The sequence below is a fragment of the Fringilla coelebs genome (assembly GCF_963513975.1).
Source record: "Fringilla coelebs genome assembly, chromosome: 3".
Lineage (NCBI taxonomy): Eukaryota > Metazoa > Chordata > Aves > Passeriformes > Fringillidae > Fringilla > Fringilla coelebs.
In genome coordinates, this window is record NC_140030.1 from 67,917,006 (window position 1) to 67,942,294 (window position 25,289).

Sequence of the window (25,289 nt, forward strand, 5' to 3'; positions counted from 1 at the left end):
TCACAGCAACACCAGGTATTTGTTATCTTGATGACTAAGAAAAGATTTGCCTTTTTCTTCCCCACCTTCCCTGCTCTGTTTGCTAAAAATAAATGAAGTCAAACTCCCCAGGGAGTGAGCTGTGCCCACAGGTAACCCCTCTTGCTCTGCACCTTACCTGGCAGCTGTCCTTTCTGTGTTCCAGAAGCGCTGTCCCACCATCCTCCAGCCAGAAGCTGGATTCAGAGCAGCACCAGGCTCACAAGGAAGTCACCAGCTTGTATTTAGAGGTAAGGCTGATGTAACTGAGGCAAATAAGTGCAGTGGGCAGAACTCATTTTATAGGAAGGCTTTACTTCCTCATTTGGGAGGCCACGCTCTCATATAACCATAGTTTGATAAACTTTCACTGCATTTTTCAAAAGGAAGAAAAAAAAAATAAAAGAGGTTCCCAACACATCTCTGTTCTGAGTCACAGGCAAAAATTAGTCACTCCAGCAGGGATGCAGAACACTGGGCAGTGAGAACATTGCATATGAATTCCGGGTCAAGTGAAACATTTTCCACCAGGGTTGCTGGACCAAGTTAGCACAGCCTCATTCCCATACATCTGGCAAATTCCTGACCTCCAGGGAAATGTGGGAAAAAAGACTTTAAAAAAATCAACATTTTGCTTAGCACCTGATACTGCAAAGCCTCATTCAAACATTTCCATGTCTGAAGGAACCTGCTCTGGGACACTTCAATGAAATATCAAAATCCAAACAAACCCCCTTTAGCCTGCTGGTGCCTCAAGTGAAAGATTGCTTCAGGGATGCTCAGCCTGTCCACAGCAAAGGCTGACAGGCACTTTTTCATGGAAACCTGAGGTTTTCCTCTGCTTTTTCCTTACCTCACCACAAAGAAATACATACAAAATCCAATTTTAGATAGCAAGAAGGGTTGGAGACTCTAAGAGGGGTCAACCTCTGGGACCTTTTGGATGCTTCAGACAACTCTTGCATGGGCAGTGCCCTCTGCCCTGAGGGATGAGGGGGGTGCCGTGCTGTGGAAGGAGAGAGCCTCTGCCACTGCCAGAAAGCAACACACCAGAGCAGGATTGACCTTTCCCAGTCACAAATCCCACTACTGCACACTCTGGGGGGGTAAGCAGGGTGGCCAAAGCCTTTGCAGCGGTATCCTGTTTAACCCAAAGAGTGTTTGCTGGTTGCTGTGAGCCTCACCCTCGCTCTTTCCAAGTGATGGCTGCACCTCTACATCACACCCAGACTCCTGGAAACCCTCAGGGAGCCAGGATGCCCTGCTGCTGTGTAAAGCAGTGCTCAGGCAGTCACAGGATAAAGGGGCAGGACACAGCCTCCTCCATCCTACTTGTGGCACAACACTTCCTCTAATCCACGAAGCTGGGCAGGTTAAGGCTACAGAAACAGGGAAGTGTTCCTAGAGCCACAAGTAAAGAAACATGCTAGCTCCCTCTGCCCAGAACAGCTGTGAGAGCAGGACAACCTTTGACTCCTCACTCCTTGGACTCAGAATCACAGAATGAACTAGGCTGGAAAAGACCTTTGAGATCACCAAGTCCAACCTAAACTCCAAACATCCCTGGAGAGGAGGGATCTCCTCTGCTCCGTTTAAGCTTTCACAATGCCCCACGCCTCATCACAGGACCACCACTTAGCAGTACTGCTGGGAAGAAAGTTGCTGCATTATTTTTAACCCAGGCAGGCAACAGAGCAAAGCCCACTACATTGTGTGGTGTTTTAACCCCTACTTCTCAGTAAAGTGGGGGTTTTGCTACCTAAATAGGAACAAACCAGAAATTATAAAAAGAGAAGCCAATTAGATAAAAGAAATCTCATTTTTATTGAAATGACCATGCCCATCTACTGTAAAATTCATGAGCAAAAAAGACTTCAACATCATTCAAATTGAAGACAGCCAGGAAGACCCTCAGCCAGTTCCTGAAACCTGTTTACCAAGGTGATCAGCAGCTACCAGAGAGAAGACCATGAGAAATAACCCAGCTTCTCAGATGGCCTCACACCCTTTCACTCAGCAGCACAGACACACGTTTGAGCATCAAAGGCTGTGGTTTTGTAGACGTTTCCTTTCTCTGCTGAGCTCCCTTATGCTGGCAAGCATGCTGAGTTTTCCCAGCACATTTATTGCTGCTCAAGGCTACTGTTATGTTGAGGAGGGAAAGAGCTGCAGTAGGAGAAGTTTTCAGAGGGGAAGATCTCCCCACTAATGGATGTTTCAGTGCTGAGGACAGGATTTACTGGTTTGTGAAACAATTAGACCTTCACCAGAAAGAATCACTACCAACCTCAAAGTGGGGCAGCCTTGTGGCAGCTGCTCCTGGAGGCTACAGAGTTGACCAAGCACGACTTTGAAGAAAGCTCCCTGGGCAAAACCCCTTTCCTGGTGGTGTTAGACTCCTGCCTGGAAAAAACACTCTCTTGAAAGTGGTTCTGTGGAACACCTCAGGTGTTTTGGTCTACACACCTCAATGAGGTATTTGCTCTGCTAAAGGAAACAGTCTATTGCATCAGTACAAGAGAAAAACATTATCACCCTCTTCCTCATCTGAAAAGTTTACCTGCTGTGTACCAAACAAGCTCGTGGCCACAGTAACACAGTGAAAATTCTTTAGCCCCTAACCAGCAGAACACAGTCAGAATAAAGCAAATACTAAATCAAATGTAGGTCTATTGCCAAGAATATTTTTAATAATTGTGGAACTAATATATTCTCCATCCTGCTTCAAGTGAGAGTATTTCCCTACTCCCTTCAGGAAGGCTCGGGTCAGACCCTCAAGCCGAGCTCTCTCAACAGTATAAGTTATTTATCCTGATTTTAATTACAATTTTTTACGATTAGGTGAAATCTGGATGTTTTCTGCCAGAGAATTTCTTTCCCTGTTGGAGACTCTGAAAATTTTGACTTAGAGACAGGTGTTCACCCCAAAAGCCTACATCACTACCTTAGCAGGTCCTACTAGAGTACCAGCTCAGTTCCTGACAGGCAATCCTGAATTCACACTGGCAGGAAGCCACTATCTTTAGAAGAGGTATTTCTACATGCTTGCCAAAATGCCCACCTTTCCTACTTCCCCAAAACTACAGCAAGTAGTACTTGCCACTGTAGCAAGCACTCCATCTGACCACAGAACAGAGAGAACAAAAAACAGGAAAACCAATTCAAATAATGCAAACAATGGTAACTTCTTGGAAAATTGCAACCCCATCCATAATGTCTGATGTAGCAGGATCCCTACTTGGCTGGCCTAAAATATCTATTTTTCCTCCTTTTATATAACAAGATACTGCTATGACTCAAGTTGTTTTCCACTGGGCTTAAAATAAAAAAGTACCTTTTACAGAGTCAGAAAGTCCCAAACAAGTTTCAAGTTCAAAAGTTTACTGCCGTTCAGGTTCAGATTTCAGAAGGCTCTCGGAACTGTCTTTCAGCTTCAATGATTTATTGTAAGCTCATAAGGCCTAAACCAACATGCAGTTTGCTGGTACCTTTTACCACAGCTACCACATTTAACCAAGGTGATAGTGGCTTGCTCACTGGGAAAAAGCACATTCCATCAGTGGTCAGACCAAGTATTTGATAAAAAAATACCACCCTGAAGCAAGTATTTACATAAATCTGACTGTAATTTAACGTTTTTCAAATTGCTTGCATCTCCTCTGTGTGCAACAGGTGACTGACAGAAAAGGAGAGACATTACCCATCCTCCAGGAAGCTTACAAGCAAAACCTGTAATCCTGTTGCTAATAACGTACAAGTTTTACATGAAAAAAAAAACAGGCTACAGCAGGGTGAGATGGACAAAGATCACAGCAGCAACAGAATCAGAAACTCTTCTAACCTTCTTGGAAATTTTAAAAATGCTTGTCCAAATAATTAATAGATGAGGGGAGTGGGAGAGAATTTGGTTTGGTTTGCTTGTGTGGTTGTTAGGGTTGGGTGTGGTTTTGACAAGTGGAAGGAAGCAGGTAGAGTTTATCTCCGGAGAGTTAGAGCTTTGTCTCCAGAGGGGTACCACGACTGGGTTTGGGTAACTCCCACCCTGCAATGCCAACCATTGGATACAACATTTATGCTACTTCCACTGACTTGTGTGATGTCCATGAGATTACAGAGATCTCTGTTGCAACCTACCCTCCCTCCCACTTGGCTTCAGTGCTCTGCCACCAGATCCCATTCATAACATGGTTTTGGCCAACTCCACTCCCAGTCTAGGACTCAAACTCAAGGGATCTACCAAGAATTAGGAAACTACAACACATGACAGCAAAATAGTCACAAACTTACTCAAATCCACAGAATAAAAGAATTTAGAGTCTACATCACATTTTTAAGCAGTTGTAGGTAAAGGAATCCAATAGACAACTCTGAGGAGCTGGTTTTTAAGCCTTTAACCACTGAACAAAGAGCCCTAAAGCATGAGGTGCTCCCCTCCAAACAAGCATCAGCTAAGTCAAAGTGAAGAAGTTGATGCTTCTGCTACACTTTCAGTGCTATTTTCAACACTATAGAAGAAGGTGGATTTTTGGTTCCGTTTTTCATCTACCACAAACACCAAAGGTCAATAGGGAAACTGAGGTTGGAGAAAGCATTGACGAAAAAGAAATGAAAGGGAAGTGTGACTTCTCATTAGATGAAAACAAGTCAACTCTTCAGCTCCCAGATAATAAAGTCCTGTCCACTCCAATACCTCTGGCTGGACAGGCAAAGCAGGAAATGTTTGTGGTTTCAGGTTGTTCGTGCCATTCCCAGGAGAATACATGTACACAACCATAATTTCCAGTGACAGGAGGAGTAAATCCCATCTAACCCAAGTGCTTTGCTGTCTATGTGCCAGGTGAACTGCGACCCCTCCAGCGGCAGCAGACTAGCCTAGAAATGCAGCCCTAAAATTAAGTACTTGCCCCCAAATTGGGAGCTTTTATACTGTCATTTAATCACCTATTAATACCACCTTATTTTTGAATGTCCATATTTGAAAGCTTCCTCCTAAAAAATATAAACAGGTAATTTCACTAATCTGAAGGTACTGTGCATTTTTAACAGCACCAAGGCATACTGAAAATCAGAAACTTGAAACCTTTTGGATGTATTGATTTTTCAACCCTTGGTTCTGAAGACTTTGGCCAACAATGAAAATGGACTATTTACTTCCATATACTACTTATTTAAACTTTCAGCTCTTAAGCATTTATCTGCTGCAAAGAAAAGAAAAGCCATTTCTGCTGCAGAAAAGTGAGCACATTCACCTGAACTCGGGTGTTTGTTTCTAAACATTGGTAAGCCCTCTATGTTCTACAGTGGTTGAGGGCTAGCTGAAGCCTAGGAATGGCTGCTGAAACTCTGCGATGTTAAGTCACAACTCTCAAACAAGAGGATGTGTGATGTTCAGCAAGAATCCAGCATTCTCTCCAGCTGGAAGCTTTAGTTTGTTTCTACGACTGCCATTTCCTAAAGATAGCAAGAACACAATTGCCTCACTATCTCCAAATCCTTGTCAAATCTGGCCAGTGCTTCTTCCAAGTTAAGAATGTTGCATGGAGAAGGACAGCAGGACTGAGAACAGTAGGACAGTACAATCCTTGTTTCTTTAACAGAGCAGGCCAAGAGCAGGAAGGAGCTCGAGACAACCTACTGCCTCCACAGGACTACTCCAAAGGTACCATCACCTGTCCTGGTACAGTTCCTTGGAGTCTTGTTACGCCCAGACAGAAGGCAAAATTTTTTTGACAGGAATAGTGAGCAGTCCTCAGTCCCAGATTCCCCAGGAGACTTCCAGGAACAGGCTTCCCTTTTCCCTCTCCTCTGGGACAGAGGGCTCTCGCTCAGACTCTGCAAGGATGGCACCAGCCCCTGTAGGGTCTCAGGCAGTTAGAAATGTTTTGCCAGGAGACAGTTATGGAAGCCCTGGATTTCTAGTTCTATGCTTTGAAGGACAGAAAAGTAAGAGATTCATCAAAAGGCAGCTTCTTAGCCAAGCACACTTCCTGTATTTGGTCAAGCCCACTTTAAGTCTTGGACTCAAGCTCAAGACTACAAAGAACTAAAGGAACTATAATGTGTGACATCAAAATAGGTCTCAAACTTACTCAAATCCATATAATAAAAGAATTTAGAGCCTACATCACATTTTTAAGCTGTTGCAAGTAAAGGAATCCAATAGAAAACTCTGAGGAGCTAGTTTCTAAGCCTTCAACTAAGGAACAAAGAGCCTCAAAGCATGAGGCATTCCCCTTCAAACAGGCCTCAGCTACGTCAAAGTGAAGATGATGATGCTTCTGCTACAGCATTTTCTATGTTATTTTCAACATTCCAGGAAGGTGGGGTTTTTTTTGTTCTGTTTTCTAATTACCACCAGCACCAAAGATGTTGGACTCCAGCTTTGTTTTTAACAAAGCAGAGGGCAGATGGTGCTGGAAAGCACATTCCTGTATTAAATACCCTCAGTATCCCTGCTCATCTTAAGTCTGGAGATTACAGCCATCCCACCTGCTCTGCCTAGTCAGAAATTTCTGCCATGGGATAGTTTCAGCTGATTATGTTCCTTAAATATCTGCCTTCCCAGAGAATCAGTAAGAAGTTCTTTCTTCACAGTTCATTGAAATACTCTATCCAGGCACAGGCGCTCCAGGGCAGAGCAATTTGCAGTGATTCATCTTGAATTTTAGAATTAGTATGTTCCAATGAAGGGTATCAAGCTGTAAAATCTTACTGCATATTGCAGTCAGACACTACAATAAGTATTACAGAAAAAACACGATCACAAAAGAAAAAAGTTAAATTTATTATTTTTGTTCCCCTCTGTATTTTCCTTGTCCCTCATCTGTACTTGGACCTCTCTTTGTCTTTTGATTTCTTAGGACTTCTTCTGTCTGCTTTTTTATCCCAGTCTCTTACTCGGGTGTCTTCTCTGTATTTGTCTTTTTGTCTGCTGTAAGAGTAATCTCTCTCCTGAGAACGGCTGCGGCTCCGATGCCTGTCCTTCTTCTCACTCTTGGTCCTCTCCCTGCAGCGCTCCTCGTGCTTCCGCTCAGAGTCCTGCCAAAGGAATTGGACAGAAATGCAGTTACAAACAAGAGGGGAAAACACACAGAGGCATAAAGAGAACTAGAGAAAACTTGAGCACGGCTGGTTCCTTAGCTACAGCTGGCAGTACCTTAAAGAGATTCACATCCACGGTGATTTGAAGAAGGTAACACAAAAATGCCCTACTGAAACCATCTGAAGAAGGTAAGTTTACAAGTAAGTGTCTGTCAGTGTTTATGGAAAAAAGCATGGCTGTCAGGTATGCTTCTTGTACTGCCTAAGGAGCTTTAGCAAAACTGGTTATATCAGGGATTCCATTCAGATAGATATTATCAAACTCTTCACAAGCATCAAACATGTCTGTAAGCTAGATGTGGATTTCTGATTTTTTTACCTAAGCAAAACAAATATTTCTGTAAGTTTTGGTTCAAGCCCTACAGGCATTCCAGTGCTACGCAGATGCATAACATATTTTAAGACCTACCTGTAATAATTCTTAACGGCTCAAATTCTAGGATTCAGCAAAATGAACAACCAGACAGTTTAATATCACTATATGTACTAACAGAAAGATACAATTTTATGGGATTTTAATAATACTGGTTAAGTACAGATCAATATGAGTTAAGAAGAAGGTCTGCATTAGATCACACAGTATTTCTTTCCTCATTTCAGATATTATTTTTCTAAGGATGTACCATGACAGCAGCCTTCACAACTGTATGGTTAAAACCTACATTCCATGTACAAGCAAACTTCATTTATTTAAAAAATGGTGAAAAAACTCTACTTTAAACAGAGATTTTTACGCAGAAAGTCAGTGACTGGGGTGGTTCCCAGAGCAAACACCACCTTTAGAATGACATTGATAATGCTGAAAGTATTGGGGTTACAATAAGCAGCACAAACCCTCTGGATAAACAGACACACGAATAATCACAGGTTTGATCTGTAACAAAAACATTCTGCTACTGCTGGGTAGAGTCATCTCACTGGTGGCCAAATGCCTATTCCACATCTTTACTGTACTTTATTTCAGTACAGATTTTAAAATCTGGATCCACCAAAGTGTCTCAGCGATGCTGCCAACTACTTGTAAGAGCTTTGTCCATCTACTCTCAAAACGATGCACATCCATACTACTACTCTTGTACCCAGAAACTTCACTTTCCATATGTTTGAAAAAGCCAATAGGTTTCAAGCCCCTCTGTGACAAGGCCTGAGTGAACATCAAGACAATGGACATGATAGTGAAGGGGTAGACAGGAACAAGACAAAAAATATTGGCCAGAAAACCAAATGGTAGGCTTGGTGTATGGCTGCCTTCTAACTGGATTGTTGCTGGAGTTTCAGGAGAAAACGGGAGAAAAAAATGGAAGAAACAGGAGAAAAGCACGGCAGCACTCAGCTGAACCAAGTAAACACTGGAGACAAACTATTGGCCAAGTAGGGGCAGGGAACAGGTTAGTGAACATTTCAACCTACAGACAAATGGCCCACGTTGAATGCCTCAGAACTGGACAACTTGCTGAAAGGATTAAAAGCTGTACAAGCATTGAGTTAAATGCCAACAGTGACCTTCACAAAAGCATTTAACGTACAGGTATTCAGGACAAGTCTGAAAGTGACACAACAAAGTCACCACAGTAGCTAATATGATCACAATGTAAAGGAAAAAAAAGTGCAATTTGAATTAATAGAACGAATTGCATCTTTATTTCTTGTTAGCATAATTTACATTTCCCCTTTTATAAGATTTTTCATTTTAAAGATTTTGGCGCAGAAAAAGGTCAATTTTTAAAACACACTAAATTACTAAAAATAATGGTATTTTGAAACCAAATTTTCATGCCCAAAAGTCAAAAACATGCTGTCTTGGAAGAGGAAGGAAAGGATTCATACTTAAAAACAGGCTCTCTCTTATTGCTGTAATTTATATTTTTCAATATATCAGGGATCACAGCCTCTCATCAGTCAATGAGTAAGTGATGATCACCCCAATTCTTAATCCAGCACTGTGTTGGAACACACACGAGGAAGGAAATAATGAAAGAAGAAAAGATTCTTCTCTGGAAGTCATGGCTGATTTTGCCAAAATTAGTAACTGGCTAAACAGCAGTCCCAGGTGAAATAACTAGAAATATTCTGCCATGGGAGTAAAATGCATATGCCATCTCTTACATACATTAAACACGGTAGTTAAAGGTTAAAAGGAGCAAACAAATAGAGAGAGCCTTTTCTGGGGGGAGATTCTGATAAAACTCGACCCCGAATATGAAGGGAACAGTGTCCAGTAAGCAGTAAAAGCAGGAAATCAAAACCAGAAAAATCAGCACCTCTGCCAAAACCATGCACTACAGAAATCTGAAATTGGGAAGTCCCTATGTCTTGCAAAAATCTACTGGATAGGCCATACTACCTCACAGATCCAGTTCTGTTAAAAAATAAAATCCAAGAGAAAACAGAGAAAACTGGAAGGCGAACAAAGTCATAATACAGATCTCAGGCGGAAGTATGTCCTGTATGCAAAAAAACTCTACCAAATCCTATTCACAAACCCACATGGCAGTCCACCCTCCTGCCCAGGACCCACATCCTGTTACTTACTAAAAGCAAGCCACAGTACCCTACCTCTTCTACCCACTGGAATGAAGTCAATCAGCACAAGACTCAAAAATATATTCTTGAAACATCAACACAGAGGCTGAAGATTCAGGAAATGGGTGTCAGACTAAGAAAAGGATGAGTCAAAATATACTAAAGAAAAAAAATAACACCAGCAAGAGAACAGAAAAACAACTCAACATCATGGAAACTATTGAGAAAATAAAACCCCTTCAAGTCATAGCTAGAGCTGATAGCACAAACTGCAGCTCCAGTTGCCATAACATCCCATTATAAGTTCCACATTTCTCTTAATTAAAATCTCTGCCACACTATGGACTCACGGTAGAAGTTTCTGTATGAAGCATAGCTACTGTGGTCTTTGGCTGATGAGTTGTGGAAGGTCTGCTGCTGTTTTATTTTAAAGTTCTTACCTCAAATACGTTCAGTGATTCACAAAAGGGAGAATGCTTTGTTTGCCTATACTAAAAATACAGGCAAATAGGCATTCACTAGAATATAGACATTCACTAAAAAGTTTCCATGCTGTTATGCTTTGTGTTTGACTCAATTTTCCCCCAAATATATTCCACCTCAGGAACATGCCTGCTTCCTCCTAGTTTCACATATTATGCCCAAAGTAGGAATAGTAAAAAATAAAACAAAATTAAATTTTTGAATATGCTAAGCAGGATTTGTCACCTAAGCTAGCTGCAGATTTCACTAGGGAGGGCATGCCCAAAATACTGAGTCTGTGTGAGACTGAGTACATACTGCTAACTATATGCATACTGTACTGTACACAATAACAAGGACATTCAAATCCAGAGAGAAATCCTTCCCAGAAATTAATTTTCACAGCTCCAAGAGGGAATTGTGATGCTTGCCATCAGAGAACAGAAGTAAGCCTCCCTCTGTGATTTTGGGCATAAGAAAGCTAAACTACTTACAGCAAAATGGGTAAAGGTGACTAAGAGAGAAGAAAGCTGTGGGAAAGAAGATACCAGAATCCAGCAGAGCAGATTACAAGAACAAACCACATCAGGAGCAGGTGACTAAATCACAAAAAGATACACATAAACACAGAGGAGATCACAGAGACAAGCATCAGAATATGTTCTATTCCAGAACTTGAAAACAGCACCAAGAATCCCTCTGTTCTCATTCATGTTTCTGTGCTATGAAGTCTCACAATCCATTTACAACAATTAGAATAGATGTAAAAACCTACTGCTGCCAGCACTTGTGCCACCTGCAGGGGTGAAGGCTTCTAAATGATTTGAAAAGGTTCCCTGCTGATAATGCATAACCAGCCAGTTCCAAGGGTGCAACTCCTGAACCATCAGGAACAAAGACTGCCACCAAAAACACCTGTTTTAAGAAGTCTAAAGCGACAGTTTCAATCAGCCAAACAGACAGAAGAAAGTCTAAACCAACATTAGATCACACCTCTTGTATGTACACACGGCAGTCAGGACTACACTTACCTGAAGCAGCCCCTCCCCTCCACTCAAAGGAACCTGACAGAATTAGTGCAGTGACAAAAAGACTGGGTCCATGACTGAGCAATAGGGCTTACTCCTGGCACTGAAAGATTTTAATTGCTGATGCTCATGAGAAAAATGATTTTCAAGCATCTTAGCAAGAAGTGATGTATAAGAACAGAATCATGTATGCTTTGTGTACCCAAAACATTCAGCAGTACTTAAAACTCAGGATGGGACAATAGCCTTATTTGCTGTGGCTGAAGCTTTTTCACTTTCTGCAAAGTTGCTAGAGACAGATTTGTTCTCACTCATAAAGTTTGCACTGTTAAAATACTGGGGTCTGGTTTTTTTCTTTTCCAGTTTAGCTCAATTCTTCCTAATGCTCACTTCAGCAGTGGTTAACACTCCACCTTCTCATTGCAGACTTTGTTTCCACAAAACACCATATCTTCAGTATCCCAAGCTCACAGAAATGTGGGAATGCTCTCCTGACAGGCTGCAGTGGAACTAATGAATGACAGAATTACTATCTCCTGGTGCTGTCCTCCACAGCCCCATAGGCTTGCCCATTCCAGATGCAAGCAAACCCACATGCAGATTTTACAGAAACACTTCCAAAACAGTTAAGGACAAATACAAAAAGATAACGTAAAGAGGTTGTGCTCCCAACTCCACGTAGGAAAAACCCAACATACTATGGTCTGGCAAGAAAATGACACATAGTCTACAGTCATGAAATACGATTAACTACTACTTTATGACTAGGAATATGTGAACAACCTGTTCAAAGTGCTGAAGATCCCCTACTTTACAAGAGGCTACACTGCTCTTCAGGATGTTTTGGCAAAAAAACCATCTAGACCTGCCAAGCTACAAAAGCCCATGAGGAAACCCTCTTTCATAATCAAATATTAACATCAGTCTTCTCTAAGTTTACAGCTGCTGTATGTTACACAGGACTTTGCACGCTGTGTCCTTATTCAATATCACACGTTCTTCCTGGCTTCTTTTACGAGGAAAACAATGAACAGGTATAAAGTTAATGCATGAAGAGTCAAGTACCTTAGATTTTTTGGTCCTCTTGTCATCATCTTCATCTTCAGAGTGGTGGTGCTTTTTCTTTTTCTGTTTTTTAGCCAAGTGTGACTGACTTGTGTGAGACTCTTCTACATCTTCATCCAGCACAAGGTCATACTTGGCACTGATAGTGCTGGTTAAGGACAGATCTGTTTCCCAATATCAGTAAGGAGCAGAACACAACAGCCTGGGAAGGAAATCAACCCCTGTTTATCTAACAAGAGTTTACCAAGACTTAACACATAGTTCAGTCAGAACACAGTTGTACACATGGAAAAAAGAATAAGTTGTGCTAAAATGACTGAAGTCTGTCCTGTCAAACAAGACAGCTAGGCTGCTTTCTCCTTTCTTTTCTATCTGTGGATATCTGAACAACCTATGGTGTTTTCTCTCATGCTAACCACAAGCAAAGTATAATAGAGAATGATTTAATTACTAGAATGGTCTCATTTTGGATGTAGACGGTCCTCTCTGAAACTACTTAAGAACTCTGTTATGCCATATGTCCAGGGCTGTGGACTAGGAACATTATTCACCTGCATACAACATGGAAGTGAAACAGCACATTTTGGTTTGACTAAATTCACCAAAGTGAAAACCACAAAATATTAAATTCCATCTCAAGCACCAAATGGCTATATGAGCTAGAAGGGAAACATCCATTTGGCAAGCTTTAAAAATAAGAAGTTTTTTTCCAGGCTGTTTTCATGAATTCTACCTAATTCAAAAAGTACCTTTGACCAGAAAAGGATACTCTTGCTTTGGTTTTATCTTTTCTTTCAGTGCAAATTTTGAAGGTTTGTCACGTTCCTTCTCATAGTCCTTGAAATCTTCTTTGGTATACCGCCCACCTGTCCACAAAAAAATACGTTCATTTCACTCTAACCACAAACACAACCAACACCCACAACTATCATTAAGTTCTGATGATGATTTAGGGGCTCTTTACAACCCCAGAGAGCTCCAGTTCCAGAAACACTGACATCTGCATAACAGAGTAGAAGAGAGCAGAACAAGTTGTGATGTTTTGTCCTTCTCTTGCTTGCCGATTCCATTAAACAACACCCAGCTTTCTGCTCATTCATGTCCAGTGGAGACAACACTGGACATGGAGACAACATAAAGAGGATCACAAAGCAGGATTCAGCAACTGGCTTAGTCTCACTTCTATTACAGGTCCTATATCACACTGCTTAAAATTCCTTTACCATGTAAGCCCACAGACTGTTCTCATTATTAAATGATTTTTTTGCTCTGGTCTGCGCGGAGGGAAACCTCTGAGACAGCTACAGCTCAAGAATTCAAAAGGAAGACTATGACAAAAAATGTTCACGTCCAGATATAAAGAGGGACACGATGGATTTCAGCTTCCACTCACTGAAGCACCAATGCACGGATCAACGAGCTACGGCAACGTGCTGCCCTCTCACGGCCACGCTTAGAACTGCAACGCTCACTGGCGGCTAGGCCAGAAACCACCCCCGAGGATGGAAGGCCATGCTTTGGGTACCATACAAGCACTGGACGACAATATAGTTAGCTTTCCAGTATTTTGGACAATTTAGAGCTCAGGTAAAGTTCTCCACGCAGGCAGTCAATATAGGATGCACTACGGCACCTGGTATAGACAGAATCCAGAGTCATCTCAGCTTTGTGCAGGACAAATTCCACTATCTCAGTGCTCATGGCCACAACCCTACCTGGAGAAACTGCACACCAACAGAGGGCTGACTGCATTTTTATAAGATCACACACAAGAACGTCAACAATGCACTGCACAGACACGTCTCTAACTCCAGTAGTATTCAAATAACCACTGCATCCACCTCTTCCACCACCCTTTTTCCTCCCAAAATATCCTCAAACTCCTGAAACTGGGTTTTTGTAACATACAATCTGTCATGCAGTATGTTTGACCTACAGGAGGTGAAGAGCAGAAATCCCTGGCCTGAATACTGACTTTTTCTTGCATGCACCTGACTCTCGTACAGTGAATAAAGAAACTAGAAAATAACAATGTATTGGCATATTGTTTTGCTAGTAATATATACAAAAAAAAAAAAAAAGTCCAAAATTTGAGATTAAAAAAATGTTTAGTGGCAAAATTACATTGGCTAAAAAGGTAATCAATGGCAATGCAATGGTCATGTATCAGTAGGAAGCCCTTCTACTTTTTCCTGTGAAACAAATGAAGGGAAGAACTAACAACTGTCTTTGTTCCATTTATTACAGTACAGGAACATTTACAGGCTTGAAGATGAGATGACTTAAACTCTTAACTCTTTATATAATGCTTAATTTAAAAGTCATGGCTTATAAAGTTATGAGGATCAAAGAATTGCAAATATACGCACCTTTTCCCTTCCATTTAATCTTTGCAACAGACTGGCTAAAATCCACATGTATCCGTCTGTCATCTATCAGCACATTGTCCATTTTGAAGTAGGCTTTCTCACAGTCTTCCTCCTGATAAAAACCAGGAAAATCATGAGTCATGATTATTTCATAGGAATATTCACAGAAAAGGTCAAACACAAATTCAACTGCTTAGTGGCATACATTTCTTTCTGAAACTGCCTAAAACATCATAGTTCTTGAATTGTACCTTTTCAAAAAAAATAGTTATGCTTTCTCTGAATATCAGCATTTCAATTCCCAATTCTTCAGTTCAGTATTTTAAAAAATTGCCAATCCAGCTACATGTTTAGCACATGTAATACATTCAAGAAAAAAAAAAGGAAAACAGAACAACTAATAAAAGTTCCATTTTAACTACATAAGTAGTCTAAAGAAAAGTGAGACCATTTTCCAGTGCTGTCCTCACAGATGAGAGATACCAGGACACATAAAGCTATGCACCACCAAGAGAACTATTGCCATCCATCTCACAGTAAGAGCAGCGTGTTGATACAGTGGGCATCATTTACAAGCTCAAAAGAGAAAACCACTGTACACATGGATCCATCTTATTCCATACACCCTCCTTTCTTTATGCTGCATGCTCCTAGCATTCCTTTCTTCAACTCTTCCAAGACTTAATGCACTCTGGGGAAAAAAAAGGGCCTGATCCCCACCCACTGGTTTCAAGACAGTCTAAGCACATTTTTGTACTGGCTACTCAAACAGAGACAGACTTACATGCTTGCCTCATTTAGGAGTTACAACTTCTATAACTAAGTTATAGTTTCTCTCAGTAAGAGAAAATATTAGCTATTCCACACTTGAAGATGCCAGTGTTTTTCCTAAATGGAAGTATACCAAAAAGGAGCTTTTACAAGCAGGATCTATATACAGTTTATACCTAAAACCCATACCTTTTCGAACTCAATGAAAGCATAACAAAGAGATTCACCAGTCTTCCAGTCTCGGATCACTTCACAACTGAAAAAATGATAGGAAATTAATATGTCAACACTGTTGGAGCAAAAAATGTAGGGCAGGAAAGCACTGCTTAAAAGGGAGAGTAAGAGATAAAAAAATAACCCAAAAAACCCCAACCCACAAAACCTCAACACCTTGAAGGTATTAAAACACCATATTCTGAGACTCCCTATTGCAAGAAAAAAATGCATGAGACATTGCTTTGAGCATTTACACTGAACTCACACGCGGTTACCATGAAGCACAAAACTAGAGATAGATTTCTAATCAATGAAACAAAACATATTTTCCAACATGTTTTTAATTTTTTGCTTTCCACTAATGCAAGACAGAAATTTCACATTCTGGTCTCTGTCACTTTAAGCAAAAGTTTAAACAAACATCCTGTGACAAACTTTCTCTTCTCAGCAAGCACCTCTTCAGCAGCCCAACTTTTTATCATGCAGGTCACGGGGCAAAAATAAGAAGCCTGAAAGCACTGAGTAAGTAGTGCAAAATGGGAAGAATATAGTATTGTATCAGCATTACACAATTCTTGTACTGGATGTAAGAATTCTGACTACAGGATGCTGGAGGAGGGTACACAGTCAACAAGGGCAGGATATGTGGCATTAAGGTGAGAATAACGTGAGACGTAGAGAGAAAGTGACAAATCAGGATCCGCAATCAAAAGATGATCAAGGCTGAAAGAAAAAAGAATCTGTGGGGGGAAAAGAAAAAAAAAGTAAACTGTAAGGCTATTCAGACAAACTATAGGAATTCTTTGCAGCAGAAGGCAGAATGATTTTGTGCAAGAACCCTCCTTCATGGATTATTCAGAGAACCTATCTGAAAGTGGAAGCACTGCAGAAGAGTGACAACTCTGACAGAGATACAAAAAATTAGAAATCTTTACAGCATAGAGAAATCATGCTGGAGTAGTAAGAGCAGCACACAGTGCCAATTTCCCCCCCACATACAGACAGTGTAGTTTAGGATCTGGAAGCTTGCAGACCTGTGTGCCAGTGATGCACAAACTGCTAGAAACTCTAAGCAGAACAAAGTTAGCATCCATCTGAATACACATGGCCTACTCCAGACCACCTGAATAAACTTAAGTGAAATGCTCTAACAGAGTCACTATGCTCATGTGCGGTGATGATGATCCATTCCATGAAGTCTTTTGAAATCCCTCTGCAAATTCTAATAAACTCCTGCACCAAAGGCTTTTGGGGAAAGTAAGCAGAAAGGGCATAAGGAACATCTCTGCATCAATAAACATGCAACAAGATAAGCACGGGTTGAACCTTAACTGTATATTGTAAAAAAAACCCAAAAAACCCCAATGAAAAAACAACTTTAGCATTCACTAGAAAAGGAGTTAAGAGTAAAACAGAGAACAAAACTGTTGCACTATAAATCTGTAATTTCCTCAAAACTGCGTGCAGTTCGGATTCTGTCATCTCGAGATGAAAACAAAAGAACAGGAAAAGGACAAGAAAAGCGAAACAAGGTAATTAAGTCACTACTATGAAGAAGCATGAATATGTAGCTTAGTGCTCTTGGCAAGGAAAAAAAAGCAACTTTGGGGAGTAGGATAGAGGAGTGTAGGAAAGCAGATTTCACTGCCCATCTGGTCTTTTGATAGCAGTACTAGGAAGAATCAGCTGAAACTCCTAGAAGCCAAGATCAAAACTGAGAAGGGCAGCAGGAATGAGGAACACCTTACAAGAAGTGTATCAGATGCCACAGATGTTTGGTGCTTTATCCCAAACCACAAATACTCCCAAAGGAAAGAAGAACCCAGAGACTCTATCCAGCTCATTGAGCATCTGACATAAAAACTGCTGAAGGGAGTGAGAGGATGGGGGCAAAGAGAAGTGTCATATGCCTTCTTGGTTCCTACACTTCTTAGGCTTTCCTTAAAACACTCCCGGGGTCAGGATATTTATTTAGCCAGATCTGCCTTTGTATCCTCATTGTTGTGGTCTCTATCCAAACAGAGCATAAATCTCCTGAGACACCAGACTACTCCTTTACAGCCAAACCTAAACAGACTGGGAGGAATCAAGTTCAGTTTCAACAAAGAAGGTTTTCTCTTTTATCATAATTACCTTTTAATGGGACCAAATCGTGAAAATATTATCTCCAGGTCTTCACCTGTGGTCACAGGATTCAGTTTACAAACAAAAAGCACATTTTCTGGTGGCTTGATGTCTGCATCTGGCAAATCTCCCACCTGGGATACGGAAAGAAGACATTCATCACTTTGGCCTAAAGCTCTCTGTAGGTAGCACAGCACACCGGGAATACATTTTTTGTGTGATTTCACATTCCTATCACAAAACCAAAACTTTATTAAATTTTTTTGCTACTCAGTGTCACAAAGTATTTTCTATAGCACCTAAAATTTATTATTTATTTGCAATTCCACTGCTGGACTTCATGAAAGTTCACAAATATGTTCTACTGTGCTTTTTCTGTTCTTAGCATAAAAACCAGACAGTTCCAAAAGGTGGAAGCGCACCCTTTTTGTCCGTACAAATCTCCTGCAACACTGTGGCCAGATCTGGCTTCATCTTGGAATAAGTCTCTGCTGCAAACTGTTCACCATAAATTTGAATTTGGTAGTTGTAAGGAAGTGAGATGGATTCACTCATTTTTCAATGCTGTGTATTTTTTCTTAAAAAAAGAAGGGAAAAAAAAGGACTTCAAAGCCTGTTAAGCCTGTTTACAATTTTTTTCACTATGGAGTTTACCACTGTATGCACTGCAAGGAGTTTGTCACAAATTAGCTCAGCTCTCTCCCACACATGCTAAAACTTTTCCAGGACTGCAGGACATAGCAGCATACTATGTCTGTTACACTTTTTAATTGGATGAATTTCTAGCAAGTTTTCAGAAAGCCTCCATTGGCCCACTCTGACAATGAAGTATCACTGGTTTTATCAGAAAACCGCAACATGAGTGCTCATGCTCAATGCTTTCACTGTACAACAGATAGTAACAGCAAATTCTGAAACATGACATCATTACCAGATAGATAATTTCAAGATAAATATTGCACATCCTCTTAGACTTAATAACATGCACACACAGAGGAATAAGATCTAAAAGGTAAATACAGAAAGATGTTCACCATTTCCAAAAGAATTGCACGAGTTTTTGCTTCTTTTTCTGCCTGAACTTCCTCTATTTCATCTGCAGTCCGTCCTTTCATGTCATCGATTTCTTCATCTGCTCCTATTCTGCCACTCTGAAAAATGAAGGAAAAGGCTATTTATTACCAAGCCATGGCCAAAACCTCTTTCTCACTTTCCAACTATTACTTGGACAACCTCTTCCCTCACCCGCCAATACATGAAAAATGCTTAAGCACTGTCTGCAGAACTGGGCTTTCATTCTGTTCTTCCCACTTAGACAAGAACAAAAGAAAAAAGAAGATGTTATCCTCATATTTCAGGCACTGTGAACTATTTCTGAACTTCTGTGACTAGTCTGAACCATATTCAGCAGGGTATTCTAAATTCTTTTCTATATACCCATCCACTCAACATCTCACAAGTGTCAACTCATCCAGATAACTCTTGCCACAAATGAAGGCAAGGAACACTGCAAATATTTGTTGTGTCTAGCAAGACATTAAATAGAGCATAGCACAATAATAATCTTGTTTTTATACATCTATACCTAGGCAGGACTTGAGGTTTATTTTTTTTCTCCTCACCAGCATCTCTAGAATGCTGCCTTTCTTACAGACATTTCTATGCTAAAAGGGGCATCCTCAGACAGGCTATGAGTGAAAAAAACTCAGTACAAGTCTTCACATCTCTGTGCTGCTGCCAGTGAGCCACTAAATATCTTATTCTTAACATATCTGAAGGTACATCAGAGATAAACCACTGTGCACACATACTACAAAACCCTAACTTCAATCTTGTAATTGTATCTATTAAGCTTCAAAATAAACAATATTTTCTCTAGTTAATTAATTCTTTACAGAAACAACTGTTTCCATACAAGGGAATAATCTCACATACAATTTCTGTAACTGTATGCCATGAGTAAATTAATAATAACTGCAATTATTTTTTATAAAATTCCTTCTGTTGGAACAAATATCCCACAGTAGTATGTGTGCCTGCACATATAATGCTAAGAATGACCAAGATTACTTCCACTGAAACACAACCTATTCACATTTAAAGGAAAACAGCAGTAACCATTTTAATATTAATAAATGTTACTAATATTTTGTCTTCTACCAGAGTATACAGAAAACCAGTAATACTAGTGCTGAATAGCCTGAATGTTCTGCTTATCTACACTGTAAACAGGAACCTAAAATACAGCTTTCAAACACAACTCCACTGCAGCCACAGGGGAGAGCACCCAAGTCATGCTTTTATCCTTCTCTTGAAAGGTTAAGGAGCTGTATTTGATTAAACACAGCAGTAGCCCCAAATAACTGACAAACATTTGACATATCAGAACTCAAGCTGGCACAGTAGAAGAACACCTCCTGCATGAAAAAATGTGTAGCTCTTTTAGGACATAGATTTGAGACACAAAATCTTGAAGACTGATTTCTTATTTTGGCCAAATCTGTGCTGGACACTAACTGAGATAAACTTTTAAAATTATTTCCTCCAACTTTTCCCTGTCATGAACACTCACATCGAGCTGTTCCTTTGTAGGTTCTGGTGAGCGATCAGGAACACACAACCCAGGTGGGTCATCAAAGGGATCATCTAAAATTACTGTATGATTTATCCTTAGAGAAAACAAAATCAAGATCAGCACTGGTTACATGCAAGTAAAACTTGGTTTACCCAACTAACAGCAAACCAGCCCCACTAAATCTCAGTAGGATCCCAAACAGCCAAATATCCTGTGTGCTTGTAAATTCTAGCACTGATGCTTTTGGAAGGGCAACATGGCTAAATATTTTTGTACATGCTTGTTTATTTAGTACTTGTTGATTTTTCCAATAATACTGGGGGGGAAAAAAGGATTTAAGATAGCACATACAGGTCACCTGACATCATGATATTCATCTAGTTTCCAAAAAAAGTAAATTCATTCAATAGTAATGTATTCCTCAAAAAGTAAAATTAAAAGCAGTCACCTGATATCTTGATATGGGATAAAATCCTTATCTACAAAGGTTTCATTAATGGTCTTCAATACATCCATGCCTTCTGTCACTTCTCCAAATACTGTATGTACACCATCAAGGTAATCCAGATTTTCCCCTGTGGTAATGAGGAACTACAAAAGAAGATACAAAACTAGAAACAGTAAATAGAAAAATTCAGGTTGTAGGTTTTTTTTAAAAATCTTAACATACTCTCACTGAATTCAGTGGGGAAAAAAAAACTCTTCCCATTTTTTGTAGAAGACTGCTCTGAGAGCATGGTGAGCCAATGTACAGTTCACAGCCACTGCCTGAGGAAATCTCTCTCTGCAGGAGCCAGTGGGTGCAGCCCACAGGGCCCTTCTGTGAATTGGTAATCGGGCACAAGAGCACTGGAGGAGCAGAGAGATCTCTGCTGGGGAGGTCTGGTGAGCAAGACCAGCAAAGGTTATGACTGGCATCACAGCTGATGAAAGGGAGAGGACAGAAAGAGCAAGGCTACCCCTTGTGAGCTGTACTCAAATCACCTGTTCACCAAGCAGCATTCGGCAGGTACTTTTTCATAAATTTGGCAAAAACTCCCTAGCACTATCTTTACCTAACTCCCATAGCACTACCTTTTCCTACTTCCTTTACCTATTCTATCCAGACTTTTTTCCTTTCTTCCCACAAACCTTTCTCTCCTGAAAAACAGGATGCAGTAGCATTGAGAGAAGAACTAACACACACTTAGGTCAACTCGAACTGGCACTGTATCTTATCACAAATCAGATCTTTCACCTTAAGGCAAAAATGAAACTATGAAAATTTATCACAGCTGAGAATTTAGTAACAAATTATAGAGGGTATTTGGTAATGGAGGAGGGAGGAAGAGGCAGATACACACAAATACCAGGACACAACTACTGCACCCACACCTTACAGTCTCTGACTGGTAACATCCCACTCCTCATTCTCTCTACAAGACAGTTAAGACTGGTTAGTATTTCGTATAGGTTACACTAAGCTACACTATACTTGTAAGGCAACTCCATGTAGTTCCTTTCTGGAATTTTTCTTTCCCAAGGAAGAAGCTGCAATAATGTTCCTGGGATCAGCATTCATTCTCATGTGCCAGCATATACACTAGCAGGCTACATCTCAAATATAAATACAGATGTCATCTCTTTTTCCTAAATACTCCAGCCATGCCATTTTATATATACAATGCAGGGAAGCACCATAATTACCTGTGTATTTTACAAGCTCTAGCTCGAATAAAACCCTACCTTTTTTTGAACTGTTCTTTGATTTTCAAAAATCCCTCTTTTTAAAAATTTAAATAGATGGATATTAAAAGTGAGGCATTTTAATTCATAGAAGTGACAATGCATCTAAAATAATAATAGTTCAGAGATAATAGTATTCTATGAGCTTTAAAAACAAAAAAAAAAACTTACAAAAGAAGAAACAAGAATTACCTGCAGCAAAATCTTTGTGCACATGAACAGCAAACAGAACAAGACCACTTTCAAAAACTCTTTTTATACCGGCACTGGGGTAAAACTGTAAACTTACATATTAATGCACTTTCAAGTAACCATACAGGAGAAACTGTGATATGATTTCAATTTCCAAACTAACACAAAGTCATAACCAGAAAATATCAACATTATTTCAAAACTCAGTTTCTTTAATTTTCACTTCCATTAAACTACAGAATTTTTTTTTTCCTGACCATTTTATACATTAGCAAAATCACATCAAAGTATTAACATAGCGCTGACCTGTGATCCATGCTGATCACTGCCATTGTTCACCATTGACACAGTTCCCTTCTTCTTGTGTTTGATTCTCGGCACCTTTTCTGCCTCAAAAAATCTGGCTTGATCACCATATAGTTGACTACAAAAACATAAATAACAAATATGTTACGAGAAAAAGGAATTTTTAAAAGTGAGCTAACCAAACATTGTAAAACTCTAAATGACATCTCAAAAATTTTTTACATTTCACATTTACATTAGGCCTTCAAATAAACCTATATTTTATATTGCAACCATGAACATATTTATGGACCTGTACACTTCCACAGTTACAGTTATGTTCCTTCCATATTACAAGGAACAACAAATTTTTCACAGAGGCTTTCTGGGGGGTGGGAAGGGTACACATATATTTTTAGGAACAGTATGTAACATTTTTCTGAGGCATGAAAGAACTATAGGTTCTTTCATGCCTCAGAAAAATTTCTTAAATAGGTTCTGCAAAAATAAGTTATTCCACACTGTAAAAACGCAGTTATTTACATGAAAAATTTATCCACAAAGAAAAACAAAAAAGCAGTACATCTATGTGCAAAATCAGTTCATCATACAGACAGGACTACATACAGTAATTTGGGACATACAGGATATAGCAAATTGTTGCATTCTTTTAAATTTTTTATGTCTGATCCTGCTATCACTATTTTGTCTCATTCTATAAACTGATGGCTGCATAATCAATAAGGACAGTGCTGTGTTTAAACTCATTCTGCTAAGCAGGTGCTAGCCTCTATGAAGAGAGGATTCAAATTAAACTTTGCCTGCAAGAACACAAACTCCAGTTTCATGGACTGCAGCAGAAACAAACAGGTACAAAAGATGAGCTGACCTTTTCCATGCTATTGCCAGACATGATGCGACACTCTCTCATCACACTGTACTTCCCAATTTGCCATACCAGTAAATCTTAGAAGATTTGTAACATATCAAAATAAACTTAATTTACTTGTGTGCAGAGACAGGCAAGCCTGGCAAGTTTACCTACCTAGACTTGGATCTGCTTAGCACAGGCACACTGCTTCCAGGACCACTGGAGTGGTGATTCATGGATCCATGAGCTCCAGGTTTTTTATTTAAGAGGCTCTGACAGACTGACTTACAAAAGCCAACACTAGTCTAGAAACACTGTCTCTGCTCCAGCTAAACTCTTTTATTGCTGTAAATTGTGTTCCCCAGCAATTCCCTGGTAATTAGTTCTGCTCTGTAACTTTAATTCTACTTTTCAAATGAATCATATAGAACACATGCACTTTAATTCTGTCCTAGCTGTTTGAATGATTTCTTCAACTCTTGTCTCCATGACCACTGAAAACTTCCTGAACAAATAAGAAAAGTGATTTCCTTATAAACACCCAACAGGACTAAAATAAACTCAAGTAAGGAGATCACTTTCTTATACAAAGAGGAAATCAAGCATAGCCTCTATGCTCCACTCATGCTCAATTTAGTACATTTTGTTATAATAATAAATGAATTCACAATGCTAATTGATTCTGTCTTCTACAGAGCATTTAGTCATGATACTTTTCTTACCAAACATAGTTATTTGCCAGCTTTTAAACAGACAGAAATGTATGTACAAGTTGTTACCTGTAACTTCACTTCTAAGGTCAGAGACAGAACAATGTCCAGGAAAAAACCAATGAATGGCCAAAGGCAGCATAAGAATTTTAAAGGTACCTAAGCATGAAAACCAAAGAAGCTTATGCATCAACATTTTTATTTCTCACCAGTAATTCTGCCCCAAGAAAGCTGAAGACAATCTAACTGGAACTCCTACTCCGTTACACAAATTCTTTGTTTTTATATATATATATATATACACACACACATATACATGTGTATGTATCATTTTTATACATATACACTTACCAAAATATGGATTCCCCTCCACGACCAGTTCCCATGGGGTCACCAGTTTGTATAATAAAATCCCTCTGACACAAAAGAGAATACGTAAGATATTGCTTTCATGCTTGTGAATTTAAACCAACCAAAAAACAAGGAATTGAGAATACTCACCTGTACATTATAAATAAGACAATAATTGTAATATTTGACTTTGCAGAGCTTCAGGAAATTCAGACAAGCTGCAAGAAATCATACCAACATTTAGAAAGGAAACTCCAGAGACAATAAGAACAGATATAACAGAGCCCTAGTTTAAGGCGTTGAAAAGTGGTTTTGGAGCAGACTGTATGGACACTTACCAGGGTACAACCTATAATCGCTGAGAGAAATGCTCGAAAGAGGCCTAACATTTCCCCCCCTCCTATAAACCATCGCCAGCGATTCCAAGAACCCTAAACACGGCTGGTTATACAGAAATACACTTCCCCCCTTCCTTTACCCCGCCGTTTCTTGTCAAACATTTGAGAAAGCAGCTCACGGTAACCCTTCGATTGATTAGATTACATTTGCGGCCGCAAGCGCTGACTGCCCACCCCCGGCCTCTGTCCGAGCGCGGCCGTCACCCGCCCGCGCAAGGGGAAAGCCGGTGCCGGGGGGCCAGGGAAAGCCGGTGCCGGCGGGCTCGGCTCGTACCGCGGGGCCGCTCCTCCGTGTACAGGTCGATGACCAGGTCGCCCACCGTGGTCTCCAGCAGCACCGCCATGGCCGCGCACGGCACAGCCCGCCCCGCTCCGGGCCCGCGGGGTCCTCCGCGCACGGCGCGCCCCCTGGCGGCGCGGAGGACCCCGCAGAGGATCCCTCAGGGGCGGGACGGGCCGGGCCGTGCCCGCAGTCCTCAGGGCGCGCGGTGGAAAATGTGGAACG

The 25,289-nt window shown here is 40.3% G+C and overlaps 1 protein-coding gene across 1 annotated transcript; it reads right to left on the reverse strand.

Annotated features, from left to right (window-relative positions):
* Positions 1-6,817: 6,817 nt before the first annotated feature.
* PPIL4 (peptidylprolyl isomerase like 4) lies at positions 6,818-25,158 on the reverse strand. Its single transcript, XM_084201941.1, has 13 exons — positions 25,059-25,158; positions 24,537-24,604; positions 24,387-24,451; positions 22,476-22,593; positions 20,701-20,843; positions 20,250-20,346; positions 18,712-18,828; positions 17,687-17,811; positions 15,527-15,593; positions 14,567-14,678; positions 12,967-13,063; positions 12,198-12,336; positions 6,818-7,056 (listed from the first exon to the last, which is right to left on the reverse strand). The coding sequence occupies exons 1-13, from the start codon at positions 25,126-25,128 to the stop codon at positions 6,838-6,840; spliced, it is 1,437 nt and encodes a 478-aa protein (XP_084058067.1). The 5' UTR covers positions 25,129-25,158; the 3' UTR covers positions 6,818-6,837.
* Between the last annotated feature and the right edge of the window lie 131 nt (positions 25,159-25,289).

Coding starts and splice junctions, on each gene's coding strand:
- PPIL4 (XM_084201941.1), bottom strand. CDS start 25,128: ATGGCGGTGCTGCTGGAGACCACGGTGGGCGACCTGGTCATCGACCTG. Junction 24,452..24,536: donor GTCTTATTTATAATGTACAG/GTGAGTATTCTC, acceptor CTTTTGTGTCAG/AGGGATTTTATTATACAAAC. Junction 20,844..22,475: donor GTGATCAGCATGGATCACAG/GTCAGCGCTATG, acceptor CTTCTTTTGTAG/TTCCTCATTACCACAGGGGA.